This window comes from Lissotriton helveticus, chromosome 4_1, assembly GCF_964261635.1.
Source record: "Lissotriton helveticus chromosome 4_1, aLisHel1.1, whole genome shotgun sequence".
Classification (NCBI taxonomy): Eukaryota; Metazoa; Chordata; class Amphibia; order Caudata; family Salamandridae; genus Lissotriton; species Lissotriton helveticus.
In genome coordinates, this window is record NC_136063.1 from 610,024,108 (window position 1) to 610,049,337 (window position 25,230).

General features: G+C 42.3%; 1 protein-coding gene across 1 annotated transcript in view; it reads right to left on the reverse strand.

The window, feature by feature from the left end:
* Window positions 1–8,469: 8,469 nt before the first annotated feature.
* LOC144827256 (lectin-like) overlaps window positions 8,470–25,230 on the reverse strand; it is a 68,503-nt gene continuing 51,742 nt past the window's right edge. Inside the window, exon 5 of the mRNA XM_078685638.1 lies at window positions 8,470–8,710. Coding sequence (XP_078541764.1) covers window positions 8,625–8,710 — 86 coding nt within the window. The 3' untranslated portion in view covers window positions 8,470–8,624. The remainder of the gene's footprint in view (window positions 8,711–25,230) is intronic.

Below are 25,230 nucleotides of genomic sequence, written 5' to 3' on the forward strand. Positions count from 1 at the left end.
TGCCCATGGCTTATCCATTAGATAAGATGTAGACTTTGTGGCGGTGGGCGGGGGTGGGGTCCAAGCGCAGACGGGTGCAGATGGGCTTGCCTTTGGTTTCCCCTCAGCTTGCCAGCAACTCGCAGTCTATGTGTGTCCCCTCTGCGTTCACGGTGGGGCTTATATACTAAGTGAAAGCCTGGGTAAGAAGAAAGTTGGAGACCATTAGACGGGCTATGAGGCGGTGCTTGATATTGTGAGAGACCAGATACCCCACTAGCTCAGAGCTGATGAAGGGGTTGTCCATTGTCCGTGCTTATTCAGGATAACGTCTGCGACAGATGTTGTCACTATGATTTCTACTTCAGGATAGCGTGAGTTGACACCCACAATGACCAGCATGTGTTTTGATTGCCATTCTCATTGTAGACTGCCAAAATCTGTGCTTACTCTCTGCCACGTGGCTCTGGGCCTACTTCGGTGATTACCGGTGTTGTGCAGTCAGGCGGTCTCATGGGAAACAGATTCGACAGCTTTGCACAACAGCCTCCTCTTTCTTGTCCAAACCCAGGAATCAGACCTTGCTCCTTAGCCAGTTCTTGGACTTTACGATGCCTTGGTTTGCTCCATGTGAAAGGAGCGCTGCCTTCTGAGTAAGACATTCCAACAGTAGGAGTCGGGGGATGGTTACCGACAGCTCCTCACAGACGTAATACAATGCCTTGAGGATTGACTGGGCCTCTTCTGTGTGGAAAGATGCTGGGTTTTGCAGCGACGCCAAATCTTTGATGGCGACTCCCTTGATGGCAATTTGCAAGGAGTCATCTCATTCGATGACGCCTATTTCACCAGGGACATCAGAAGAGGTTTGGAGCGATCCACAATCACCTTCACATACTCTTCGGTTTCCACAGCTTCCGCTGACTCAGGAAGAGGGTCAGGTCAGGCATGGATGGATGGGAAATCGGCAGGGTTTCAGGTGCCATGTCAGTATTCAACAGCAATTAAACTCTTGCAGATGCAGGATCCATTCCTCAATCCTCAAGGGAGGCCTCGACGACAATCCTTGAAAGAGCGGGATCAGTGGCTTATGGACTATGATGACAAAAAAATGGGTGGCCAAATCGGTAGATGTAAAAATGCCTGCAGACCCATAGAATGGCAATCGCTTCACCCTCTATTTGAGAATAGCGCTGCTCTGTGGGTGTGAGAGTGTGGCTGACGTAGGCCAGCAGAGCTCATTCTCTGCATTCCTACCATTGAGCCAGTACTGCCCCTGGCCGGTGGGACTAGAATCCACCACCAGCTGTGATGCTCTCTGGGGGTTGAAGTACACCAGAGTGCTATAAGCAGACAAAGCTGCCTTAGTGTATAGGAATGATTCTTCCTGCTCAGGTCCACAGACCTATGGGCTGGATGACTTGGTGAGATCCATGAACAGGCCGGTGATGTCTGACAAGTTTTTCATGGAGTGTCCGCAGCATGTCACCATGTCTACGAAATTACGGACTCCTGACATGGATGACGGTGATTCTTGAAATGCCCTAACCCCTATCGGGGTCAGAGCCAAAGCCTTTGTCCAAAAAGCGGTACCCAAAAAAACTAATGTCCTTCCGTAGGAATTCATACTTTTCTTGAAGTTGTGTTAGCCCATGTTCCTTGAGTTGTATGAAGATGTTACGGAGATGAGTCAGATGCTTTTCAACTGTGGGGGTGTGATTGAGGATGTCATCGCTCACGTTGAGCACCCTGGGCAGGCCATGGAGGATGTTCTTCACAATATTCTGGAAGACCATGGTGGCACTGGAGATGCCAAGGTTGAGCCTTGTGTGTCTCCACAGGCCTAAGTGGGTCAAGAAAGTGATGATGGGACGGAAGTCTGGCTGCAACAGGATTTGGTGGTACCCGGAGCTGAGGGCTATTTTGGATAACCATCTGGAACCCGTCAGCTCCCCAATGTTGCCATTTATGGTTGGTGTAAGATGGCATTCTAGCTTGATCGTTTGGTTTGTGACCTTTATGTCAACACAAATGCAGACTGCATCTGGTTGCTTAGGCTTCTTTGCCACTATGATGGGGAATGCCATGGTGTGGGGCCTCGTAGCCGCTCAATGATGCCTGCTTTCTCCAGTAACTTCAACTCGGCTTCTACTTTGGGTCTAAGGTGGAAAGCAATCCTTCTATGCCTGTGGCCAGAGGAGCAATGGACTTATCAATGTGCAGTTGGATGTCGGGACCTGTCAGGCAGCTGATTCTGTCGAACAGCAGTGTGAAGTCCTGCAACAGATGGTCTAGATCAAACCCATGCACCCTAAAAGCAATTTGTATGAGGTCAAGACCTTGAGCCATGTGGCAACAAAGCAGAAATCCTGACCCGTTTTGTGACACATAGATCTTCGCTCATCGGTGTGTGGAGTGATGGGACAGGTTTGCCTGAAATATGCAGTGATGCAGCAGCGGTGAGCAGTTGCCAAAACAGTATATCTATATGCTAGTGTTCCTGAGTGCCGGTGGGCCAGGTAAGCTGTGCCTGACATCCACTGCCATAAGATTAATAGTGGCTTCTGTGTCTATGAGAGCAAATACAGGGTGATTCTGTACTTTGATCCTACAGATAAGGGCAGTCTTGAGGTTATCCAGCTTCCTCACCACATGGACAACCGATTCATCATCTTCATCCATGTCGATGTCCCACAGGTTTTCTGCGTGTGGTTCCACTGTGTGCACCACTTTCCATGGGCCTTTGGGTTGTTGCCCTTGCAAAGAGCGGCAGACTTTGGAGAAGTAGATTGCCACATGGACTGCACATCTTGCCGTTGGTGCGGCAATTTCAAGTGTGAGGGTATGGGCCAAGCACCATCTGCAGGTGCGAGCTTGCAGTTCTTGTGTGGTGGGGCTTGGAAAAAGCTTAGCAGACTCTGGCTTACCTCCCTGCGCACCTTGATGGAGGGCATTCATTGCTTCTTCTTAGATAGGGGTAGAGGATTGTGGGTCCATGTGGGCTGCCCGAGCAATGGAAAGTTCCCTAGAGCGCCCACATTTTAGAACATGTCTCATGAACATGTTGGGCTCTTGCAAGACATGCTCACACAGTTCAAGGCGGTATACCCTTGAATGAACTGGGCCTGGACGTCATCATCTTCATCTGGCAGAGTGCAGGTGCTGGCAAGCTTTCTTAACTGCCCATGGAAAACATCCACTGATTCGTCCGGTAGCTTCCAAGCTTGGCACAGAGGAATCTTTCAAAGTCTGGGTTGGTGTAAGGTTCAAAGTGTGCAGTGACGGCATCCCTCATGGTGGCGGTATTTTTGCGGGGGACCTGCTTCAACCAAAGACTTTGATATTTTATGAATGTTGGCTCCTTCTAGGAGGAGAAGCATGGGGCATCTGCAGACAGCAGGGACCTCTATAGCTTCAAAGTAATTCTCCAGGTGTTCACACCATGCTTTACAGGGAGCCGCTTAGGAGGGTCGAGGCCCCGTGATCGTGAAAGGGTCTAGTGAAGGGATGGTAGCCATGTGGCTGAGGTGTGATGTGCAGCAGAGGTGATCAGGGGTCCCAAGAGGTCACAGTCCGGGTTTGAGGGTCGGTACAGTTGCTATGCGCACTGAAAATAATGGATACCTTGACCTGTGGAACCTGCGAGTGGGCGACATGTGGAGACACTCCTCTAGCCAGGGAGTCCTGAGGTCATGACCTTATCTCCCTCTTAAGTATGCTGTGCCTTGATATCTTCTTTTTTTGTCAATGATGGATAATTTTCACACTTGAGTGTTATTTCTGTTATATATTTTTTAGTATTCCTCCGTGCACCAAAGATGCCCCTCGGCCTCTTGGGGGTTGAGCTTGGGGACTGGAGTCATTGATGTGATCACCTGGTGAGGCAGGATGTGCTAATGTGAGCATAGAGCCCACCCCTCGGACACAGCGGACCCGGGTGGGGCAGAGATGCAGCAGGTCGACAGCTCTCAGGACTGGGAGGCTCCGTTGGTGAAGTACCGCGGGTGCTGGGAGCTGCTGAAGAAGAAGTGAGAGAATGCAGAAGGCTGGAAGGATGAGGGAGATCACACACATAAGTACTGTGGCCCCTTTGTAGCCAGTGTGGTGTCGTAGACCAATCACACAATTGACCCTACAAAAGGACGGGATATACAAAGTGATCTAATGGTGGTCTCTGACTGGAACCATGCCACGGCACACCAGGCTTTTTTATTTTCTTATGCTGGCTTACACCAGCCATCACCACTGCTCTTACATGCAAGGGGTTTTTACCAATATCCCCCTGTGCACGGAACACTCTATTGTGTGGCCCATGACCAGGCAACACTACGGGTATTATTATTATTGTGTGTGGTAGGTATCTTCATACTCTCTGCAAGGTAAACAACATCATGGGTCTCATCTGTGAGTGGCAGATGGTAAATGGTGATTTGCTATGGGCTTCCTCCACTGGTCTGGGGACAGTGATAAAAAGCCTTTTCGGTATCAGAAACATATTCTATGTGAGACAGTCTCTATGCAAGTCTCTAGGCAAGTCACTGTCAGGTTTTGGGTGGCTGGCTTCAGTAGTGCCTGCCTCTGGTAAGACAATCATAGCAGGCCTGTTTGAGGAAGAGAATGCAGAAGCCAGAGTGTACATGGCACCACATACACATATCCTCTCTCCTTGTTAGATCCGAAGCATTACACTTCCGTTTATGGACGGTGCTTAGCACTGATTAGCTGACTTGGGCCAATCAGACGCTATACGGGAGGAGCCAGTTGTTGCCCACAGGCTATTTGATGCTTGCCACAGCACAAACGCGCTGCTTGTGTGCCAAAAGTGCGCCAAAGGCAGGCCCTTCTGCCACTGTCCGTGCCTGGACAGCACCAGGTGCTAGGCACTCTGCCTGAGGAAATAGGCATAAGCTCTCATACTCGCCTAACAACCTCTTGTCCCTCAAGGCACAATGCTCTACTTGTGTTAATCACGCCTGATTCCCACTGGGGGTCACCTTAACTGCAAATAATGTGCGTTCCTCCCCACACCTCTGTGTTCAGGTTTCTCAGCTGGAATTGTAGGTCCCTGGCCAAGCATTATGCCAAGGTGTTTGACCTGTTACTAGAGGAATTCACAGATAAGTGGTCCTTAAGGGAAACCTAGCTGACACAGGACTCCATTGTTGAATCATGGTTAGCATTACCCCTGGGCTACGCTATGAAGCAATTAAATAGAGTCCGTAACAGAGGGGGGCATTGCAATAATATTTAAAGAGTTCTACTACTGCCGCTTCACTTTTTAAAACTACCCTAAACCACAATATCTGGCTTGCTCATTTATCTTCCTCCAGGGCCATCTAAAGTCTTAAGGGAAGAGCTGGTTAACAAAGTCACCATATTGGCCAGTAAATCTATAAATTGTACTATTCTGGGGGAACTCAACCTACATCTTGAAGATGACTTTAAGAAGGAAATTGCCAGTTTCTTAGCAGATTTAGAGGCTTGCCAGCCATTGCAATGCGGTGTTAGGGTCACGCATTTCTGGCCTCCAGTGAGGTTTTCCCTCCTCTTCACATGGGTTGGTTGGATCATTTCCTTGTCTCTATTTCCCTGCGATGTCAAGGGCATCCACTACAGATTTGTCTGCAGCCTGCTATTAAACAACCCTGGCACCAAATTCGACGTTAACAACTTCTCTGATCTGCTGCTAAGTCATTAACCCCAGCTACCCTCTAACATATGTGCAGCAAATGTCCTTTTTCAGGTCTGGCTTACACATGCCCTTGACAGCCATATTCCTGCTAAACGGAGCAATAGAAAAAGAGCGAAATCTAACCCTTGGTTCAATGAGTCTTTGACCCATGCAAAAATAAATGCAAGCAACTTGAGGGTGCTTGGAGAAGCTCACATGGCCTAGAAGCGAAAAAACAGTATCGCGCACCCACCGCAAGCCAGGGCTGAGTATATTGCCTCTAAAATTAAAGAGAATAATAATCCTTCAAAAATGATCTTCACCCTTCTTAAGGTAATGAAGAGTTCAAATTCAGAAACAGAATCGCCCATCACCTCGACTAATCAGTGTGACGAGTTGGCCAGATATATTTTTAACAAGGTGAAGAAGATTTACAATAATTTTCCAACCATAAATGCATTGCCAACATAGATTGTAAGGGAGGTCAAAGGCACAACCGAAAAAATGTTGGAAGAACATTGTTCTACTTCCCTCTACTATACTTCTCTGAGGTTGAGTCTCTCTGAACTCAAATTAAATCAGGCTCCCCAGCTGATCCTATGAAACCAGATCAACTCTGAAAATTTCAAAAACTTATTCTACCAGTATGTTGGGAGCTGATTGATTTATTCCTGACTCTGGCATCTGTACCACTCGCATGGAGGCATGCTAAAGTAATACCACTATTAAAAAAAAAAGTCTTTGAAGCCATTCAAGCGAAAAAACTATTTCCCTATATCTCAGCCCCCTTTCCTGGCCAAAGCTACTGAATCTCATGTGAATGCCATCCTCACAGAGTTTGTAGAGCTACTGGACTCATCACCAAATGGTTTCAGATCACGCCACAGTACTGAATCCGCTTTGTTGGCAGTGATGGAGCAAATTCGAAGCAGTTTTGATGAAGGAAACTCTGCGGCTCTAATTATTCTTGACTTAAGTGCCGCATTTGATACAGTATCCCATAAGATCCAATTGCGCACATGCAGGGCATATGTATAGGGGTGCGGCCTTGGCCTTGTTCGGATCTTTTCCTCAAGGCAGAACATTCCAGTTCACTGTACCATCCCACTGTTAGCAGGAGTATGCCATCCATAACTGTGTGCTGCAGGGATCAATATTGATTCTCATGCTCTTTAAAATCTACCTGCAACCCCTCGTGATGGTAGAAAAAAGCAAAGGTTTGTCATTAGTATCTTACAATGATGACACCAAACTGGTCATCTCCTTTTCCAAGAGCAAAAATAACCTCTTTAAATTTAAGGAGGGCATGCTGGCTATTGCTGACTGGATGACAGCAAACTGCCTGCAGTTAAATGCCAGCAAATCCGAAATACTACTGCTTGGGGGAGACAATAAATTGTGGTGGAGCAATGATGGCCAGATGAGTTGAAGCCTGCACCCCTTCCTAAGGAGGCAGTGAAAGATTTTGAATATGGGTTGACAGTGGGCTATCCTTAGAAACCCAAACAAAAGCAGTTGCAGGGCTTGTTTTGGGTTTTTGCGAGGACTGAAGCCCTTTTTAGGTTTCTTTGACTCGCAAACCCGCAAGACCATTAACCAAGCCATGATTTTATCCAGACTGGTCTACGGTAATTACCTTTACCTTGGCGCTGATAAATATGGGATCCAGCGCCTACACAGGGTACAAAATGCGGCAGCACGCACTCTTTTTGCTCTGCCAGAATTTTGCTCAGTGTCAAAGCTTTCACCTAAGCTACACTGGCTGCCTGTTGATAATTGAGACATTGTGCTTTGCTCACAAAATTCTGACCCAACAGGCACCCCCTGTCTTAGCAGATATGCAAGCACCGTACTTAACGCAATGTACATTGCGCTCAGCCGATCCAGTTTTAGCCTTTACCTTCCCATTCCTAGGAGCAAGAGCTGGGACCACTCTTTTATGGCTTTGGCGGTTGGACTCTGGAATTCTCCTGTATCCATCAGAGGTATTCAGAACTATCTACACTTTCGAAAGACCATAAAATTCCGGTTATTCCCAGCTTAACCTCTCTCCCTCTGCGTGTCTTCCTGCAATGTGTACCTGGGTAGCGCTGGGAAGCCCCGTCGCTGGGGCAGCAATGCGCTTTATAAATCCTTTAACTTAACTTGTTACTGAAAACACAAGCCTGGAGGAGGACATGCCGAGTTTGACTGTAGGCACTCAGTGAGAATTGTGTGACACTGACGTCCTGTGATTTGAATCCCTAAGGCACAAAGTCTTACCCCTACATCTGCATGCTGGTGTTGAGCTGGGACAGGTAAGAAATATGGGAGACTTTGTTGGTTTTGTTGATGACCAGGCGGAAGAATTATTCTGCATACTGTCTGAAACTGCGTTTCATCTTGTTGCTGGATTTATACATTTATAAGGCTTGAGACCATGACGGGTGAGTAGTTGTGCTATACAAGCCGATTGATTGATTGATTGGTTGATTGATTATTTGATTTTTCCCTTCATCTATTGATCTTTTCTGCTTTGTGGAATTCCTCCTTGGTTTGGAAAAACATATATTTATTTTAATATGTGTATTGGACCTTTCTTTCCCCCTGTAAATTAACAGTTTTACTTTTTCAAGTTAAATTTCATTGGTTCAGTCTTTGACATTAATAATGACTTCTCAAAGCTCCTGGTAGCCAGGAGAGGAAAGAAGCCTCAGTTGTTGCAGGGTTCATACAGGATCCTAGCCCACTCTCACATGGTAACTATGTGGTAAAGTGAAGAAATTCTAAGAAAGCGTACAACATATATTCATGAAGATAGAAAACAAAACAACTTTTTTTTTCAGTTTGTGCTATGATTTTATTTTGAATTCAATTACCAATAACTCCAGCCTCTAGTTATATACTGACATGTGATCATTAAAAGTAAGGATTTATCATTTCTAATAATTAAAATATTAGAGTGTAGCCCTTCTGGCAAAATCTGGTATGGTGCTTATCCAAGAAAATCAAGGATGTCATTTGATTTGCAGACAAATGCCCAAGTTGTGTCGCATTTCACGTCATTCCATTTTCCAGGTCCTGTGGAAGATACAAAATACATAATATATTTCATTTTTTTCCAGGATGCCATATATCTGATGTCAAAATTTAAGTTTAAACATCAAACGACATTTGCTCCAGAAATTGACGAATCTTCTTGTTGATATTTGTATAAGATGTTGGCATTACCTACCCTGTACTTCCTCTCACATTGTTTTTATCATGACTTTTTGACATCATTAACACATAGTCTAAAGTTCTATATGTTCCTGTATGAGTGCCCAGTCACTAATTATGCTTCAAGCCCTTGAGCTGATCTGCTGTTATTGGTTAACTGGGGGTCTAGGGGTAGCCTGGCATCGGACAGGCTACTCACCTGATTCTAGGGCCTATCAAATGGTACCCATTAAACCACTACTTCACAAGCAAATGATGATGCTTCTTTCTACAGTTTGCACCTTCACAATATTTGCTATCTCAAAAATAGTCCATGTTGCTAAAACCTTGTACAAAAAGTTTGACCTTGACTTAAAACTTCCCATTATTGCCTCTCCTTTATCTTTGAATGAACTTCTCATTACTTTCCATCCTCTGCATGCCTCCTCTTTTTAATACAGCCAAATGTAAGTCATATGCATGTGTGTATTAGTCTCTAGTATTGTATTACCTTAAATTGCGCCTTACCTCATCTAAAAAACGAATTTGGTCCTTTTTTAAAGTCATATCCTGCAACCTAGCAATACCTAATCCCCTGTAGCTCATCTGCTAATTCCACCAGCCATCTGCATGAACTCACATACCCCATACTTGTGCACTAATGTTCACACCTAATTCCTACTAATTTAATGCACCAAAAAGACACTGGAGTAAATGCCCATAATGGCCTCATTGAGAGCACAAGACTGATCCCAATGACACCAATGACCACGAGCCTTGGATTCCAGAGCGGCTTGCTCCTGACGTTCAGCAGTTCTGTGCCTCTTCAGGAGCAGTAAGCACTATAGAACTGCAATTAAAATGCTATAAATGTGCAAATTGCTCAATAGATTAATATATTTGCAAATTTAGGAGAAGTATGCCTAAAGGAATCTGTAAGATCAAGTGTAAAAATACCAAGATGCAAATTACCCTTGCTCCCTAAGTGCTTGACATAGTTTTGCATTGAATTTACAGATGATGGCAAAATATGGCAAACAACTAATATACTAGTATTCATTAGGTCTGGGAGGGACTAGTTGAGTTTTGCTCTGCTGAATTCTGCAGAACTACATGAAAACTCTGCGGGATTCCACAGCTGGATCGAGTGGAGCATTTGGTGCTATGGAATGCTGATGGTACTTTCCACTAACTTTGGAAAAATTAAAGGCTTAAATTCCTAATAAGGATTTAAAATTCCAGTATTTTTCACAATGTACAAATCAAAATTACAAATGAATACCCACTGATGGCCGAGGGCAAGATGGACGACCCATGGACTCTGCTGCCCCTAGTACTGCTGCTCTGCACCATTGTGCGGTCCATCTTGATTCCAGAATGATGTGAGTACAATAGAGCCCTGCTGTGAGCGGTACATCCGTGCTTCTCTGTGGTACCTCTTGAGGTACCTCCCTACATCTCTAGGAGCACCTCCCTGCACTATCTCCTCGCCTCCTTCAGCTTCCACCCTCTCTCCCACCTTCTCTGCTCCACATACTTATCATCCCAGCACTCCGCTTTCTCTCTTTCCAACCATTACATTCTGCCCTCTGCCCTGCACCTCCCTTCTTTCCTGCCCCCTCTTCTCCTTCCTTTCAGTTCCCACTACCCACTTTCTTTTCATCCCTTTACTCTCTCTATTTGCTTCCGTGGCCCTGACCTACACCCTCTTTCTCGCCAACGTCTTTCATGCACCCCATTCCATGACTATCCCTCTACCTATTTTTATCGTCCCCCCAGTGCCTGTCAAGACATCTTTCTCATGCCTCTTGCCTTGTCGCAAAGACCCTTCTGACTGACCCTTGCATGTATCCCTCTCTTTTAGGCCCCGGATATTTGCTGTTTGTTTTTGCTATTTAGCGGCATTAATTTTTCCCCTTCCTTCAGGCTCTCAGAGCAAGCCCTGTCAGCATCCATTTTATTCTGGTGTAATTAGGGGCCCAAATCGACTTTATATATTAGGGAATAGTGGAATTGGCCTGGATGACAACATTGTCGCATCCCTGGAGGCCAGTCCTTCAAATAAAGAGCAGTTCTGGCCTGAGCAGGTTGTTGTCAGGTGCCACTCTGACATGATCCTCCCTTAGACCTGATTGACTTTGTCCAAAGCCTGTCTGGAAGGAAGCCTTCGGCATGCAGAAGAGGCCAAACTGTGGATCTTAAAGCCGGGTGAGAACCAACCTTGTGGGGGAAATTCCTGAGCCTAGGAGTGTTGGATATCATCGCCCAATGTGCTCCACACAGACAGTCGGTGCCCTCAAGGGGCTGAGCAATGCCCATGGGCAGCTAGTGTATTTCGGGTGGGCATGCACCAACTGACAGCATCGTAGTGATTTGGCAGTAAAATTAACTGGTTGGGGCCCCCAGGGGCCTCCCCTGCCTCCAGGGGCACTGGGTGTGGTAGCTGCACCTTCGGTATGCATGTGCTTCAGATCTAAGTACTGGCTCATGAGAAGCCCGGTAAGTGACATTCACTGCATTGGTTGCCATGACAAATATTTGGCAGCAACCGGTCTCCGTCATTTCACTTATGGCCATGTATGATCTGGGAACCTTCTCTGAATGAGGATCGCCAGTCCTTTGAAAAAACCCGTCTGATCGCCATCTTGATGCCCCAAGCTCTCCCGCACCCACCTGTGAAGCATCATCCCTGGCAGCACCAACAGCTCAAATACTGGGTAGGATGCAATGGACAGCAAGGGGCACACTTAATGGGTGAAGCCGGCATCTACCTCACACTAGATAGCGCTTGCCTCATCTTAACTACTTCTAGCTAGCACCAGACTTGTCCAAGGTAACATCCGCCTTATCCTAGCTATCATTATACTTATCCTAGCCAGCACCTGCCACAATGAAATGTATGTAATGACACCCAACAACTGCACACAAAGGTGTGTTGTTTTAAAGGGACCAGAACCCCCTCTCCACCATGGATGTGATTACCTTCAAACACTGCAACTACCCATGGGGGAATTCCTTTCCACTCCTCAAGTAAGTAGAGATTTAGAGAAAATAGAAAGAGAAAGAAAGAGAAAACGTAAAAGAGAGAATGTGGGAGGACAGGAGAAAAAGAGTTTGAGAGACTGGAAAGCAAAGAAAGAGAGAGAGGCTGGATTGAGAGAGCATGTGACAAAGACTTGCAGTGCTGCATAAGTTTCCTGGAGGAGTGACATAATTTAATAGTTTGTTAGTAGTTAAAAGAGTAATGTGGAATTACTAAATACCTCCAATTTCATCGGTGAAATTAAAAATTACACCAACTTCTATTATTGATGTACATTTCGCATGTGTTATTGGTGCATGTTTGCTATTTTGAACATGCATCAGTTGTTTGATGTTGTCATTACAGCTTCATTCTGGAATAAACCTGGTTTGGTCTGGGTCAATGCATCCCTGTATGTAGGGATTGAGGTGTGCAGCCGGTAGACTTGTGAAGAGAAGAGCTTGGCATATATGTTAAGCAAGGATATCGGGCGGTAGGAAAGGCATATTGCCTGATACTCACATGCTTCGCAATCACTGTGATTAGACCATCTTGCATCCATCTCCCTAAATGAGTTGCCTAAGGGCTCCAGCAGTGGGGATAGTTGTGTGCCAACGTCTGTGTAACAATCTGCTGGGAACCCATCTATGCTGGGCACCATACCCATCTGTGGTCACAGAATTGTGGCAAGTACCTCATTCACCCGTATTTCTGCCTTTTCGGAGTGCCCTTCTGACGTAGGGAGATGTACAGTGTGCGCGGAGAAGAGATATGAGTATGTCATATCAAATCATTTTCATTTCATTTCATAATCTTTATTTCGATGATTGTTCATCATAAAAGATACAAAACAGTACAATCATACAATGTAAAAAATAGTATTGCAATATTAAAACTCCCACAGTTAAAAGATTTAAAACTATTTCAGTCAGATGCTCAAGTTAACCGCAATATTCCTAATTTCGAAGGGCTGCATTCAGACAATAGCCCCTCCTATGCCAGACAGTGCCCAAGTAATTTGCGACAGCAAACACGATGTTTTCAGCAAGGTCAGATTTAAGCGCCCTGTAAGCCACCAAGCACTCAGTGAAGCCTAAATTTTTACACAGTGGTACTATCCATTTCTTTCTTGCACCACTGTATGCTGGGCAGAAAAAGAGGATGTGGGTATCTGTCTCTCTATCTGCTCCACACCCAGGGCAGCTACTCTCAGTGGGCTTACCCCACTTGCTTGTGAGGGCACGAATCGGTAATGACCCGTGCCTCCACTGCACATAAAGCTTCCTTATAGAGGGCGGGTAGATAATATCTAGGACTGGTTCGAAACAGTAACAGTCTTTGAAGAGCAAAAAAGACTCAGTGCAGGACCCCATATTTTTATTTTGCACTAGTGTCGCTAGTTCATGGTCATAGTAGATTTTTGCCAATCGCTTCTTGGGCAGCACTGGACAGGTGACCAAAGGGTTAGACCATACAGTATGTAATCCAATCCTCTCCAACCCCGATTTAACAAACTTGAGCCAGGGAATTTTGCCTGCTTTAGGCAGGGAAAGAATCTCTTGCAAGGCCTCCCTATAACTGGCTAATTCTGGCGTTGCCCAAATCCTGCGCCAGAACATCAATGGTCTCAAAGATAATTCTTCATCAATTGGTCTCAAGCCTATATCCAGCCTCAGTGGGGTCAGCGGTGTGCTAAGGGGGAGTAACAAAAGCCTCCTGATCAACTTATTCTCCACCTTCAACAGGTCATTACAGGGTAGATGTCCCCACAATTCGCTACCGTACATTGCCGCACCTTTTGCCTGGATCTTATAAATCTCTAAGGATGGGCCAACAGGTCTCATCGATGACTTGTTCTTCTCAATCATCTTTGAAATCCCACCTACAAACTGGGCTAATTTGAGGTGCGCTTTTTCATGTTGGTGGCCCCAGGCTAAGGTTTCATTCAGGGAGACCCCCAAGTATTCGAAGGTACGAACCCTTTCGAGTTTGTCCGGGCCAATGGACGGAACAAAACGGAATTTGGGAGTTGGATTAAAGACCATATACTTGGTCTTTCCGGTGTTAATTTCCAACCCGTGCTCACTGCAAAAATCCACGAACCCGTTAAGGACACGTTGAATCCCCATTGGGGATTTGGAAAGCAGCAGGGTGTCGTCTGCGAACATAATCACCGCCACCCTGCTGCCAGCGAGCCTAGGGGCATCACTGTCTGCAACCCTGTTGAGGTGGTCAATAACCCCGTTGACATAGAGGCAAAACAGGGTCGGTGCAAGCACACAACCCTGTCTTACCCCCCTGCCAACGGGGAATTCACCAGGGAGGCCCCCAGTCCTACCACACCTGACCCGGGCGTAGTTGTCAGTGTGGAGACGAATTATCACCTTCAAGAGACTTGGCGGGACCCCCATATCAAATCAAATATACTTTATTTAGACAATTAAGTCCATTAAAGTGCCAAGTGTCATAAAAAGATTAAAAGAAGGATCAATACATAATATGAGTATGTGGCCCGTGGGTCCATTGATTCTGTGCTCCAGAGGTCAGTATAAAAATGTTTGAATGCTTGTTCTATGTCATGGTCAGTGCGTGCTACGGAGCCTATTTGAGTATATATATCCCCTGAACTCTATGTTTGTGCGCCTCTGCTTGGAGCTTACATGCAAAGAATTGTCCCGCCTTATTACCGCTGATGCAAAATCTCTGTTTAGTGTGAGGAGGGCTAACTCGGCTCAGTCATGTCAAGAGCCCTGAATTGGTTACGGGCCACGGTCAAATGGCGGCGCACTCTATGGTGCTGGTTCGATGATGTGCCTCCTCGAGTTCTTGCACCTGGTTTTACGGGGCAGACCTCTTGTCCTTCCTAGTCCCGCTCCGCTTAGTCGATATGGCCAAGAAGGAACCTTGTTCCACTGCCTTTAAGATGTGCGATAGTATTGTGATTGGAGTGTTATTGGAGTTGCACACCTGAAAGTGGTGGCAAATCATCTCATTCACTTCTTCGATTTTAGATGCATAAGAGAGGAGTGTGTGGTTGATGCACCATGTTTTATAGGCATTTGGGCCCCATGAGTGTGTAACAGCAGCATAATGGGAGCATGGTTAAGAAGGGCAGAGACCCTGATATCAATGACAACATTTGCTGCCCCAAGGCGGGAGGATAGCACAGAGTAGTCTATGCAGCGGACCTATAACATAGGTGGGTGGCAGAAAAGAAAGAGTACTCTCTTGGTGTGGGGTGGTGAACCTGCCCAGGCATCTATGAGGCCCACCTCACAAATGCCACCTCGTCCAAGTTCATAACTATCCCAATCTTTGGGTCAATCTCTCAAGGTCAGCATTAAAGACCAGATAAAAGTTTCTTCATATTGTAATGTCTGCATCTGTGGTTGGCGTAACTTGATTAAAGGACCGGAAGAGGAAGCGTTCCTGTTGTTCATTAGGTGTGTAAATCATAGCAATCATAAAGGTGTATGTTAAGAGGGTAAGTTGTAACATCCGGAGTCTGCCCGTAATTTTGGCTTGGGTCTGCAGCACCGATCCCTGAAACTTGGAAGAGAGGAGTGTAGCCACACCTGCTTTCTTACAGGGGCCTGATGAAATATATTGTTGGTCAAACAAGCATGATTTTAGCTGTCTCCAGTCTTTCAGTAGAGGTGCATTTCTTCTAGTAGCCATATTTCGCAGCCCATTTCCCTAAGCATCGACAACGGTTCTTGTCATTTGTTGGGGGCATTAAGACTCCTGACATGTGAAACTGAGTATTTAAAGCATAGAGGGTGGCGTTTAGGGTTGGCTGTGTGGAACTGGCATGGGTAGGGAATGACACTGGCTGGTATGGTGACGAACTGATAGCGCAGCAGACTGTCAAGTAACTGTGCAGACCACCAAAGGGGATGGGTAGGAAAGGTTGGGGTAACTAACAGAATAGTACCCCTGATAGGGGTCAGTGACATGGTGTAAGGGGGGTTTGTGTCTGAGAATATGAGAGGTCCGTATGCCTAAGCTGAGGGAAGGGCTTTCCTTACCTGTCTATATGTTTTGCAAAAAAGACTGCGGTCCCCAAGTGCAAGTCATATTGGGAGGAGAGAGACCGTGTAGTCAGTATTGCATGCATCCAATTTGCAAAGATTCATTAGCAAATCCTCGATTCTTAATATCATCACAATTTGTACATCACACATCAATTATTAAACACATCATTCCAGATTTAAAAAAAATAATTATTAAAAAATTCTAATTCTGGAAAAATTCTATCACAAGTCCAAAATGTTTTAATTTTTTGTTATGAATTATGTTGTGACTACATTTACAGCAGCTTAGCTAGTTTGCATGTTTCTGTGTGTATGGAACCTTGGAGTGCATGATGACAGCATGGAATGTTGGTATGCCTGGTGGACTGGAGGAGTGACAGTTGGAATGCGTGGGTGAGCTATGAAGATCAGCTCCTGGTGGGGCCATGTACTAGCTTGGATTTACTTTATACCATCTTGAATTGATCCTGTAACCAACATGAATTGATCTTGTAACAACTTAATAAAGCTCTACTTGGATCTACCCCATGACTACCATTATACTTCATTTCATTGGCGACGAGGATGGGTTAAATCGGATTTGCCAACAGTTCTGCCTCCACAAAAATTGCCTCCAGTACATAAGTAAAGAAGCTAATCAGTGTCTGTCTGCTATTGCCCACCTGAGAGGGATATTTTGGCGAATTGGCTGTACATTCAGAGTGGACTTTAAAACTGCTTGGCTCAGTGAGGCTGGCAATATGCACCTCAAATGAACTTTTTAACAAGTATTCATGACTTCTGCGGCGAGTTTCAAGAACTTTCTGGCCAGTACTGGAATATTATCTTGTTACAGTTTGGATGAGCTTTTTCATGCAATTTTGTTGAGGCAGAACTGTTGGCAAATCCAATTTTATTCTGGTCTTAGAGACGCTTTGTCTATCTTGTACATTGGAATTTATTCGATGGACAAAGTAGTGTTACTTTTATTTAAAATGTCGAAATGTTCATATACTTTACTCAGGGGCCAGTAATATCGACAGTTGGGCATTGCTTGTATATTTTTAAAAGAGCTGGCGCTTCTCACCTTGACAACAGGAGTCTCCTCAGCCTTTCATGACGTCTCTGTTCCTTCACGATCTACGAGGCTGCTGATTGAAGTTTGGAGTAGGAGCATGCAGTTAGCCACCCGGCGTGCGTCTCCCGTGCGTGACGCCATCTTCTGGTTAGAACCTCCTGACACTCTTTGTGAGAAGCTTTCCAATGTGCTCCCTTAAAATTTGCCAACTACGATTTCTTCCTTTATTGGTAATTTTAAACGGACATTCATGCTGCTCTAATACCGATGGTTGACAAGAAAAGGTTTGTTTCTCTTGACAAAAGCAAGTTTAACACGGACGTCCCACAGGTACTTAATGAAATATGTGCACATCGAATGTCTGACAAAATATCGATAACACAAATATCGATATACAAAAATATCGGAACAAAAATATCGAAGTCAAAAATATAGGAATCCTATCCCTAACAAGGTAAGTACAAATATATCGAAAAAAAAATGTAGAATGACAAAAATATCGTTTTTTGTAAAATATCATTTTTTTTATTAAATAAAAATCTAATATTAACAAAATAATACTTATAAATGTAATAAACATATGTAAAAATTTACTATAATATTTCAAAATAATACATAATGTAATACAAATTAATATTAATAAATATATAATACATAATATATTTTTCAATAATATTAACTCTAAATTAATTATTTTCATAACTTATAAAAAAATATAATTATAATAAATTACTAATACATTTATATACATAAAATAATCACATAAATAACAATTAATAACAACATAATACTAATAAAAAAGCTAAATACATTTTAGATAGTGTATGAGTAAAAATGACTATTCCCACTCCAGAGAGTGCAACAGTAGGGAAAGTGTTGGATAGCGTAGGGGTAACAATTACTATTCCAACTCCAGAGAGTGCAACAGTAGGGAAAGTGTTGGATAGCGTAGGGGTAACAATTACTATTCCCACTCCAGAGAGTGCAACAGTAGGGAAAGTGTTGGATAGCGTAGGGGTAACAATTACTATTCCCACTCCAGAGAGTGCAACAGTAGAGAAAGTGTTGGATAGCGTAAGGGTAACAATTACTATTCCAACTCCAGAGAGTGCAACAGTAGGGAAAGTGTTGGATAGCGTAGGGGTAACAATTACTATTCCAACTCCAGAGAGTGCAACAGTAGGGAAAGTGTTGGATAGCGTAGGATTAAAAATTACTATTCCAACTCCAGAGAGTGCAACAGTAGGGAAAGTGTTGGATAGCATAGGGGTAACAATTACTATTCCAACTCCAGAGAGTGCAACAGTAGGGAAAGTGTTGGATAGCGTAGGGATAACAAATACTATTCCAACTCCAGAGAGTGCAACAGTAGGGAAAGTGTTGGATCACGTAGGGGTAAAAATTACTATTCCAACTCCAGAGAGTGCAACAGTAGGGAAAGTGTTGGATAGCGTAGGGGTAACAATTACTATTCCAACTCCAGAGAGTGCAACAGTAGGGAAAGTGTTGGATAGCGTAGGGGTAACAATTCCTATTCCAAATCCAGAGAGTGCAACAGTAGGGAAAGTGTTGGATAGCGTAGGATTAAGAATTACAATCCCAACTCCAGAGAGTGCAACAGTAGGAAAGTGTTGGATAGCGTAGGGGTAACAATTACTATTCCAACTCCAGAGAGTGCAACAGTAGGGAAAGTGTTGGATAGCGTAGGGGTAACAAATACTATTCCAACTCCAGAGAGTGCAACAGTAGGGAAAGTGTTGGATCGCGTAGGGGTAACAATTACTATTCCAACTCCAGAGAGTGCAACAGTAGGGAAAGTGTTGGATAGCGTAGGGGTAAAAATTACTATTCCCACTCCAGAGAGTGCATCAGTAGGGAAAGTGTTGGATGGCGTAGGGGTTGAAATAACATACTTATAAAAAATTATTCATTATTACTTAATTACATTAAAATTAGTTCGCACCATATTCCCCTAAAAACACACAACCCGCAACAGAACACATTTATCAATTAATGAATTATTTAAAATTAATTACCAATTAATTATAATTATTTACCAATTAATAACAATTAATGTATGCTTCGTACTAATTAATAATTAATTCTACATAATTAAATTACTTCCCACCCTATTCCCCAATAAACCCATAACCCGCTACAGAACATATTTATCAATTAATCAATTAATTAAAATTAATTAAAAATAATTCTCAATTAATTAATTAATAATTCCTACTAATTAATAATTAATTTAACATAATTAAATTACTTCCCACCCTATTCCCCTATAAACCCATAACCCGCTACAGAACATATTTATCAATTAATCAATTAATTAAAATTAATTAAAAATAATTCTCAATTAATTAATTAATAATTCCTACTAATTAATAATTAATTTAACATAATTAAATTACTTCCCACCCTATTCCCCTATAAACCCATAACCCGCTACAGAACATATGTATCAATTAATCAATTAATTAATATTAATTACAAATAATTCTCAATTAATTAATTAATAATTCCTACTAATTAATAATTAATTTAACATAATTAAATTACTTCCCACCCTATTCCCCTATAAACCCATAACCCGCTACAGAACATATGTATCAATTAATCAATTAATTAATATTAATTACAAATAATTCTCAATTAATTAATTAATAATTCCTACTAATTAATAATTAATTTAACATAATTACATTACTTCCCACGCTATTCCCCTATAAACCCATAACCCGCTACAGAACATATTTATCAATTATTCAATTAATTATAATTATTTAAAAATTATTCTCAATTAATTATTTTATAATTCCTACTAATTAATAATTAATTTAACATAATTAAATTACTTCCCACCCTATTCCCCTATAAACCCACAACCCGCTACAGTACTAAAAGTCAACATTTAATTAAATTACATTAAAAATAAATTATTAAACATAATAAATACAATATAATATACACAAAATTTATTTAAAAATCGATATTAGTAACATCGAAATTATTTACTTCGATATTACTGACATCGATATTTAAAACTTCGATATTACTAATATCGATATTAAGAGTGTCGATATTACTTACCTTCTATATTATGACCCTTCGATATTTAAACTTCGATATAATTGTATATCGAAATTTAAAACTCGATATTTTGTCTGTGTACCTCTTGTAACGTTTTTTCGAAGCTCTTCTCAGGGGTATGAAATCTGATTTTCGCTGTGCTGTGCAATGCAGCCTTTTTACTTGTTTTTTTTTAGCTACAAGTCTATTGAACATGAACAGTTTTCCGATATACTAAACAAGGTCACACTGCCATCTAATGGATTATTTTGGTATTTATATTCTAGTTCTTCATTGACTGGTTCTAAGGTTTCCTGGAGCTTCTACTGTTTTAAAACACTGTACTTATTTAAAAACAGTACTGCTTATGATAATGTTTACAACATTTTAAGTAAAGTTGATTTATTTTAATGACTTGCAACAATTTAAATGCAATTTTACCATTTGGGTTAAGCTATGCAGCGTTTTCAGGAAGACTTATTTATTTATGAAGATAAAAGCAGTTTACTTAGAGGATTGTATATGTTTTACAATTATAGCGTTTTAATGCTAATGTTTTATACTGCTATTTAATTAAGATTCTAAGTTTTTGTGAAGTCATCCAGCTATTTCTTTAAGTATGTTCTATTTTAATATTATTAGCAGCAATTTTTGTAAGACTGTTATGTTGATAATGACTTACAGATAGTTTTAGTAAGATTGTTCCACTATATTCATAGTTACTTATACAGCATTCCAGTAAGACTGCTATACTATATTATTTATACAGCATTTCAGTAAGTCTATATTATTTTTAGCGATTCTTACAGCATTTCAGTAAGACTGTAATATTTATGTGATTCATACAGCAATTTAGTAAGACTGTTTTATGGGTATTACAGCAATTTAAGTAAGACTGTTATACGTTAAATGATTTATACAGCAATTTTGAGTAAGACTGTTTTATGGGTATTACAGCAATTTAAGTAAGACTGTTATACGTTAAATAATTTATACAGCAATTTGAGTAAGACTGTTTTATGTGTATTGCAGCAATTTGAGTAAGACTGTTATACGTTAAATGATTTATACAGCAATTTACGTAAGACTGTTATATGGGTATTGCAGCAATTTCAGTAAGACTGTTATACGTTCAATGTTTCATGCAGCAATTTAAATAAGACTGCAATGCCTGGAGTAATTCATTCAACACTTATTTCTAGTTATTTACACTTCTATTGTGTGTTACGTGGTACAATTTTTGTGTGAGTTGCTTATTTTTCTCTTGGTATTGCTGACGCTCTAAGTGTATTGGTTGTTTTTTGTCGTAGGGCGGTAGTATTTAAGAGCTGGTCTCTATACTCTTGATCTAGTCTGCAGTGTGGGTTGTGCGCACATCCTTTTCACTGTTCTCACCCTACCTATGTAAACTTTGTGTCTACATTACTTTGTACTCACCTGTACCTGTTTTATGGTGTGTTTAGTTTAGATCTGCACACGTTATTTTATTATTACTCTCTAACTCTCTAACTTTTCTCTATATTTTTATGATGTTCCCTAGGGAAGGGGTGGTGTGTCTCGCTACGTCTTCTTGGTAAAATCCTGTTAGCATCTATTCATTTACATCCTGTTCCTAGTATGTAATTTAGTATGTACTATTTCTGCCTGTCTTTATCTTTGGCTTTCTGCTCTTTTCTTTATTATTCGTTGTAACTATTTATTTATTTGTTCTCTTTGTCTCCTTAAGGAAAGAGGATATGTTGTGACTACATTTACAGCAGCTTAGCTAGTTTGCATGTTTCTGTGTGTGTATGGAACCTTGGAGTGCATGATGACAGCGTGGAATGTTGGTATGCCTGGTGGACTGGAGGAGTGACAGTTGGAATGAGTGGGTGAGCTATGAAGATCAGCTTCTGGTGGGGCCATGTACTAGCTTGGATTTACTTTATACCCTATAACCAACATGAATTGATCTTGTAACAACTTAATAAATCTCTACTTGGATCTACCCCATGACTACCATTATACATTTTTTTTTTTTGGGAGTTTTATATAGCGCGAACTAGACCCGAACCGAATCAGGTATCAGAGCGCTTTACATATTTTTCCAGTTACGTTACATTTTACGTTTCCAGTTACTTTCATTTTAGGCACAGGGAGATTAAGTGATTTGCCCAGAATCACAGGAGGTTTTGGCGTCGTTACAGAGACTCGAACCCTCATCCCCAGGTCCGAGGTCGAGCGCCCTAGCCGTTAGGCCAACTCCTCTCCTACTTCATTTCAAATTACAATTTATTATTCAGCAGTGAGCCTCTGCAAATAGGACATGCATGAAGGAGTGGAATTATTTAATACACAGAGGGCCAGATGTAGGTAGAATAGATTTACCGATTCTTAATTACCGATTTGGTAATTAAGAATCGGTAAATCTGAGGGGTGGATATGTAGGTATTCCAGATGTGCTGGACTACTGAATCGGAACAATTCGGTATTTACCGATTCACAAGGGTGCAGGGGGTGTCACTTTGACACCCTCTGGCCCCCCCAAAACAGGCTCGGGTGCCATGTGGCAGGCATACATGCCTGTCATATGGCATAGGTGTGCATGCACACATGTGCATGCACACCGGAATCGGTATTTTACCATCAAATTGGATTTGATGGTAAAATACCGATTCGGTAAGGCTTTTGGGACTCTGAAGAGTCCCATCTACATCTCAGATTTACCGAATCGGTAAAAATGCCAATTCGGTATTTTACAGAATCTGTAAATTTACCGAATCGGTAAATTTACCGATTCTGTAAAATAGTGCCCCTACATACCGATAACCCATTTACCGGTCGGTAACGACCGAAATCGGCCGTTACCGGTCGGTAAATGGCCAGAAACGGCCACCTACATCTGGCCCTAAGGGCCAGATGTATGTGCCCAAATAGCGGTCGGAAACGGCCGAAAATACCGATTTTCAGCCGTTTCCGACGGGTATTTGGGCATAGTTATGGAGGGGTGTTGAAAACATACATATTCGGTAATTTTACCGATTCGGTAATTACCGAATCTGTATTTGCTATTGATTCCTATGGGCTTCAAGGCCCATAGGAATCAATGACAAATACCGATTCGGTATTTACCGAATCGGTAAATACCGAATCTTACCGATTCTGTAAAAATTACTGATTTTTTATCTACATCTAATTTAGCGATTCATAAATACCGAATCGGTAAAATTCGGTATTTATGAATCGGTAAATTAGATTTACCTACATCTAGCCCTAAGAGTCCAGGCTGTTTCTCTAGGTTTTTATGAATGTTCAAATGTATGTCCATGTATTTATATTTTGTAAACCATATTCAATATTAATTTGAATACCATTTTTTTTAATAAGAATAGAAGACAGGTGTTAACTGTTAACATTGACCAATTTGGCCAATATTGTAAGTTTTCAGTGCATACTTATAATATTACAATTGGACATTTACAGGTTGCTAGCAGGAAAGGGAATTTGTTTTTCTTAATTGTTTTACCTCCCCTGTCCCTTTTGGCTAAAGAGGGGGACTCTCTTTATTTAGAATTATCAAAAAGAAGAAATGTTTTCTCCAAAACAGAAAGAACATGAAATACTTCATAGATTCAGTTAGATGTAATAGAAACGTAAAATAAATCAATGGATGTTGACTCAGAGAGCAAGGGTTTAGAACAAAATAAATAGCAGGAGAAGTCACAGGGGAGACTGGTGACTGTGACTGAAGGGCAGATGTAAGTAACTGAAGACAATTAGTGTAAGCGGGAAGAGAATATTTAAAGTAGGCTCTGTGGGTGAGAAGAAATGTGGAAGAGCCAGAGTGCCCAATAGACCATTCAAACATTGAACCGAGTTACATACCAGGTGCAGCACTTTTTGTGATGCACCGGCGGCATAACATATGCATCACACTGCGGCATATCTACAAAGTGATGCTTCAAAGCAGATGCGTCACTTTCTAAACCCCTAGGGCCTCATTTATAAAAGCCCTGCGCCACCGGTGCATCACTTTTTCCCATGTTAAAAGTGACGCACCGACGGTGCAAGGCCCCTACTCTATATTATATCTGAATCAGGTATAATGTATGCAGGGTGGGAATTCCCTTGCTAAATAGGCTTGTAGAAGGGTTGCAGTGAAATCTATAAGATTTCACTGTGATGCTCCTAGGACATCAAATCCTTGTGCCTGCCTCACAGCAGGCGTAAGACTAATAAAGGCCCTTTAGGACACATTGCTGGAGTTGCATCTGTTTTCAGACACACCCTAGCAATGTGCCATGTTTGCACCTACAGATACGTCAGGAATACTGATGTATCTGTAAATCATTGTGACGGTTCGATCCCCGGCTCCGGCGGTAGGGGTCTGCCCAGAACCATGTGACTCTGGGCTATAGCTCGCTTAATCTTCCCGATGGCCCCCAGCGCCTTGACACCTTCAGGAAAAAAATACTGGACAGTTACATGGAGCACTGTACAGTAAATACGGAAGGTGTCGCAAGGAGGGAGCGCTGAAAAGTGTTGCATCGCTATTTTCATGCAGCGATGCAACACTTTTCATAAATGAGGCCCTAAATGAAATATTGTCCATGAAATTGGCTCCTGCAGGCCTGGGTGGGGGAGCGTCTATTTATAAGTGGGAGGTGGCTGCATATTAGAGCAGCTGCTATTTGGTGTAAATAATAATGAGCGAATCGCACTTAGATGGCTATATAACATTCCTAATTGGACAAAATAAGCTGTTTTGTATGTGAATGAAATATGATCATTTGTTGTTATAACATATTGACCCTGATTATAAATAGCCCATTGAATTGCAACCCTTGCACAAACACCTGTTTGTACACGGATATCAATTACGATGCTTATCACCGAATGCAAAAAAGATTACACCCTTTGTTACACTGCAGCAGTTCAACCTGTCAGAATATGACAACGGGCAAAGGTCAAATATGTACAGGGACATGCAGTGGTAACAATTAATTTGCATGTTACTCTCCGAAAACGGAGACTATGCATTAACTATTGCAGCCAATAAATGCCTAACACCTAGGTTCGGACTCTTATCAAATTCAGTAACTATCACATTTCACAGGGCCTACTCGTGAAACCTGGAATTTAGCTTGGATAATGCAGTGATGTGATTAGGCAACACAGTCTTCCAGACTTGAGCACTCTCTCAACGTTGCCACGCTCTGAATGGAAACAGCTGCTT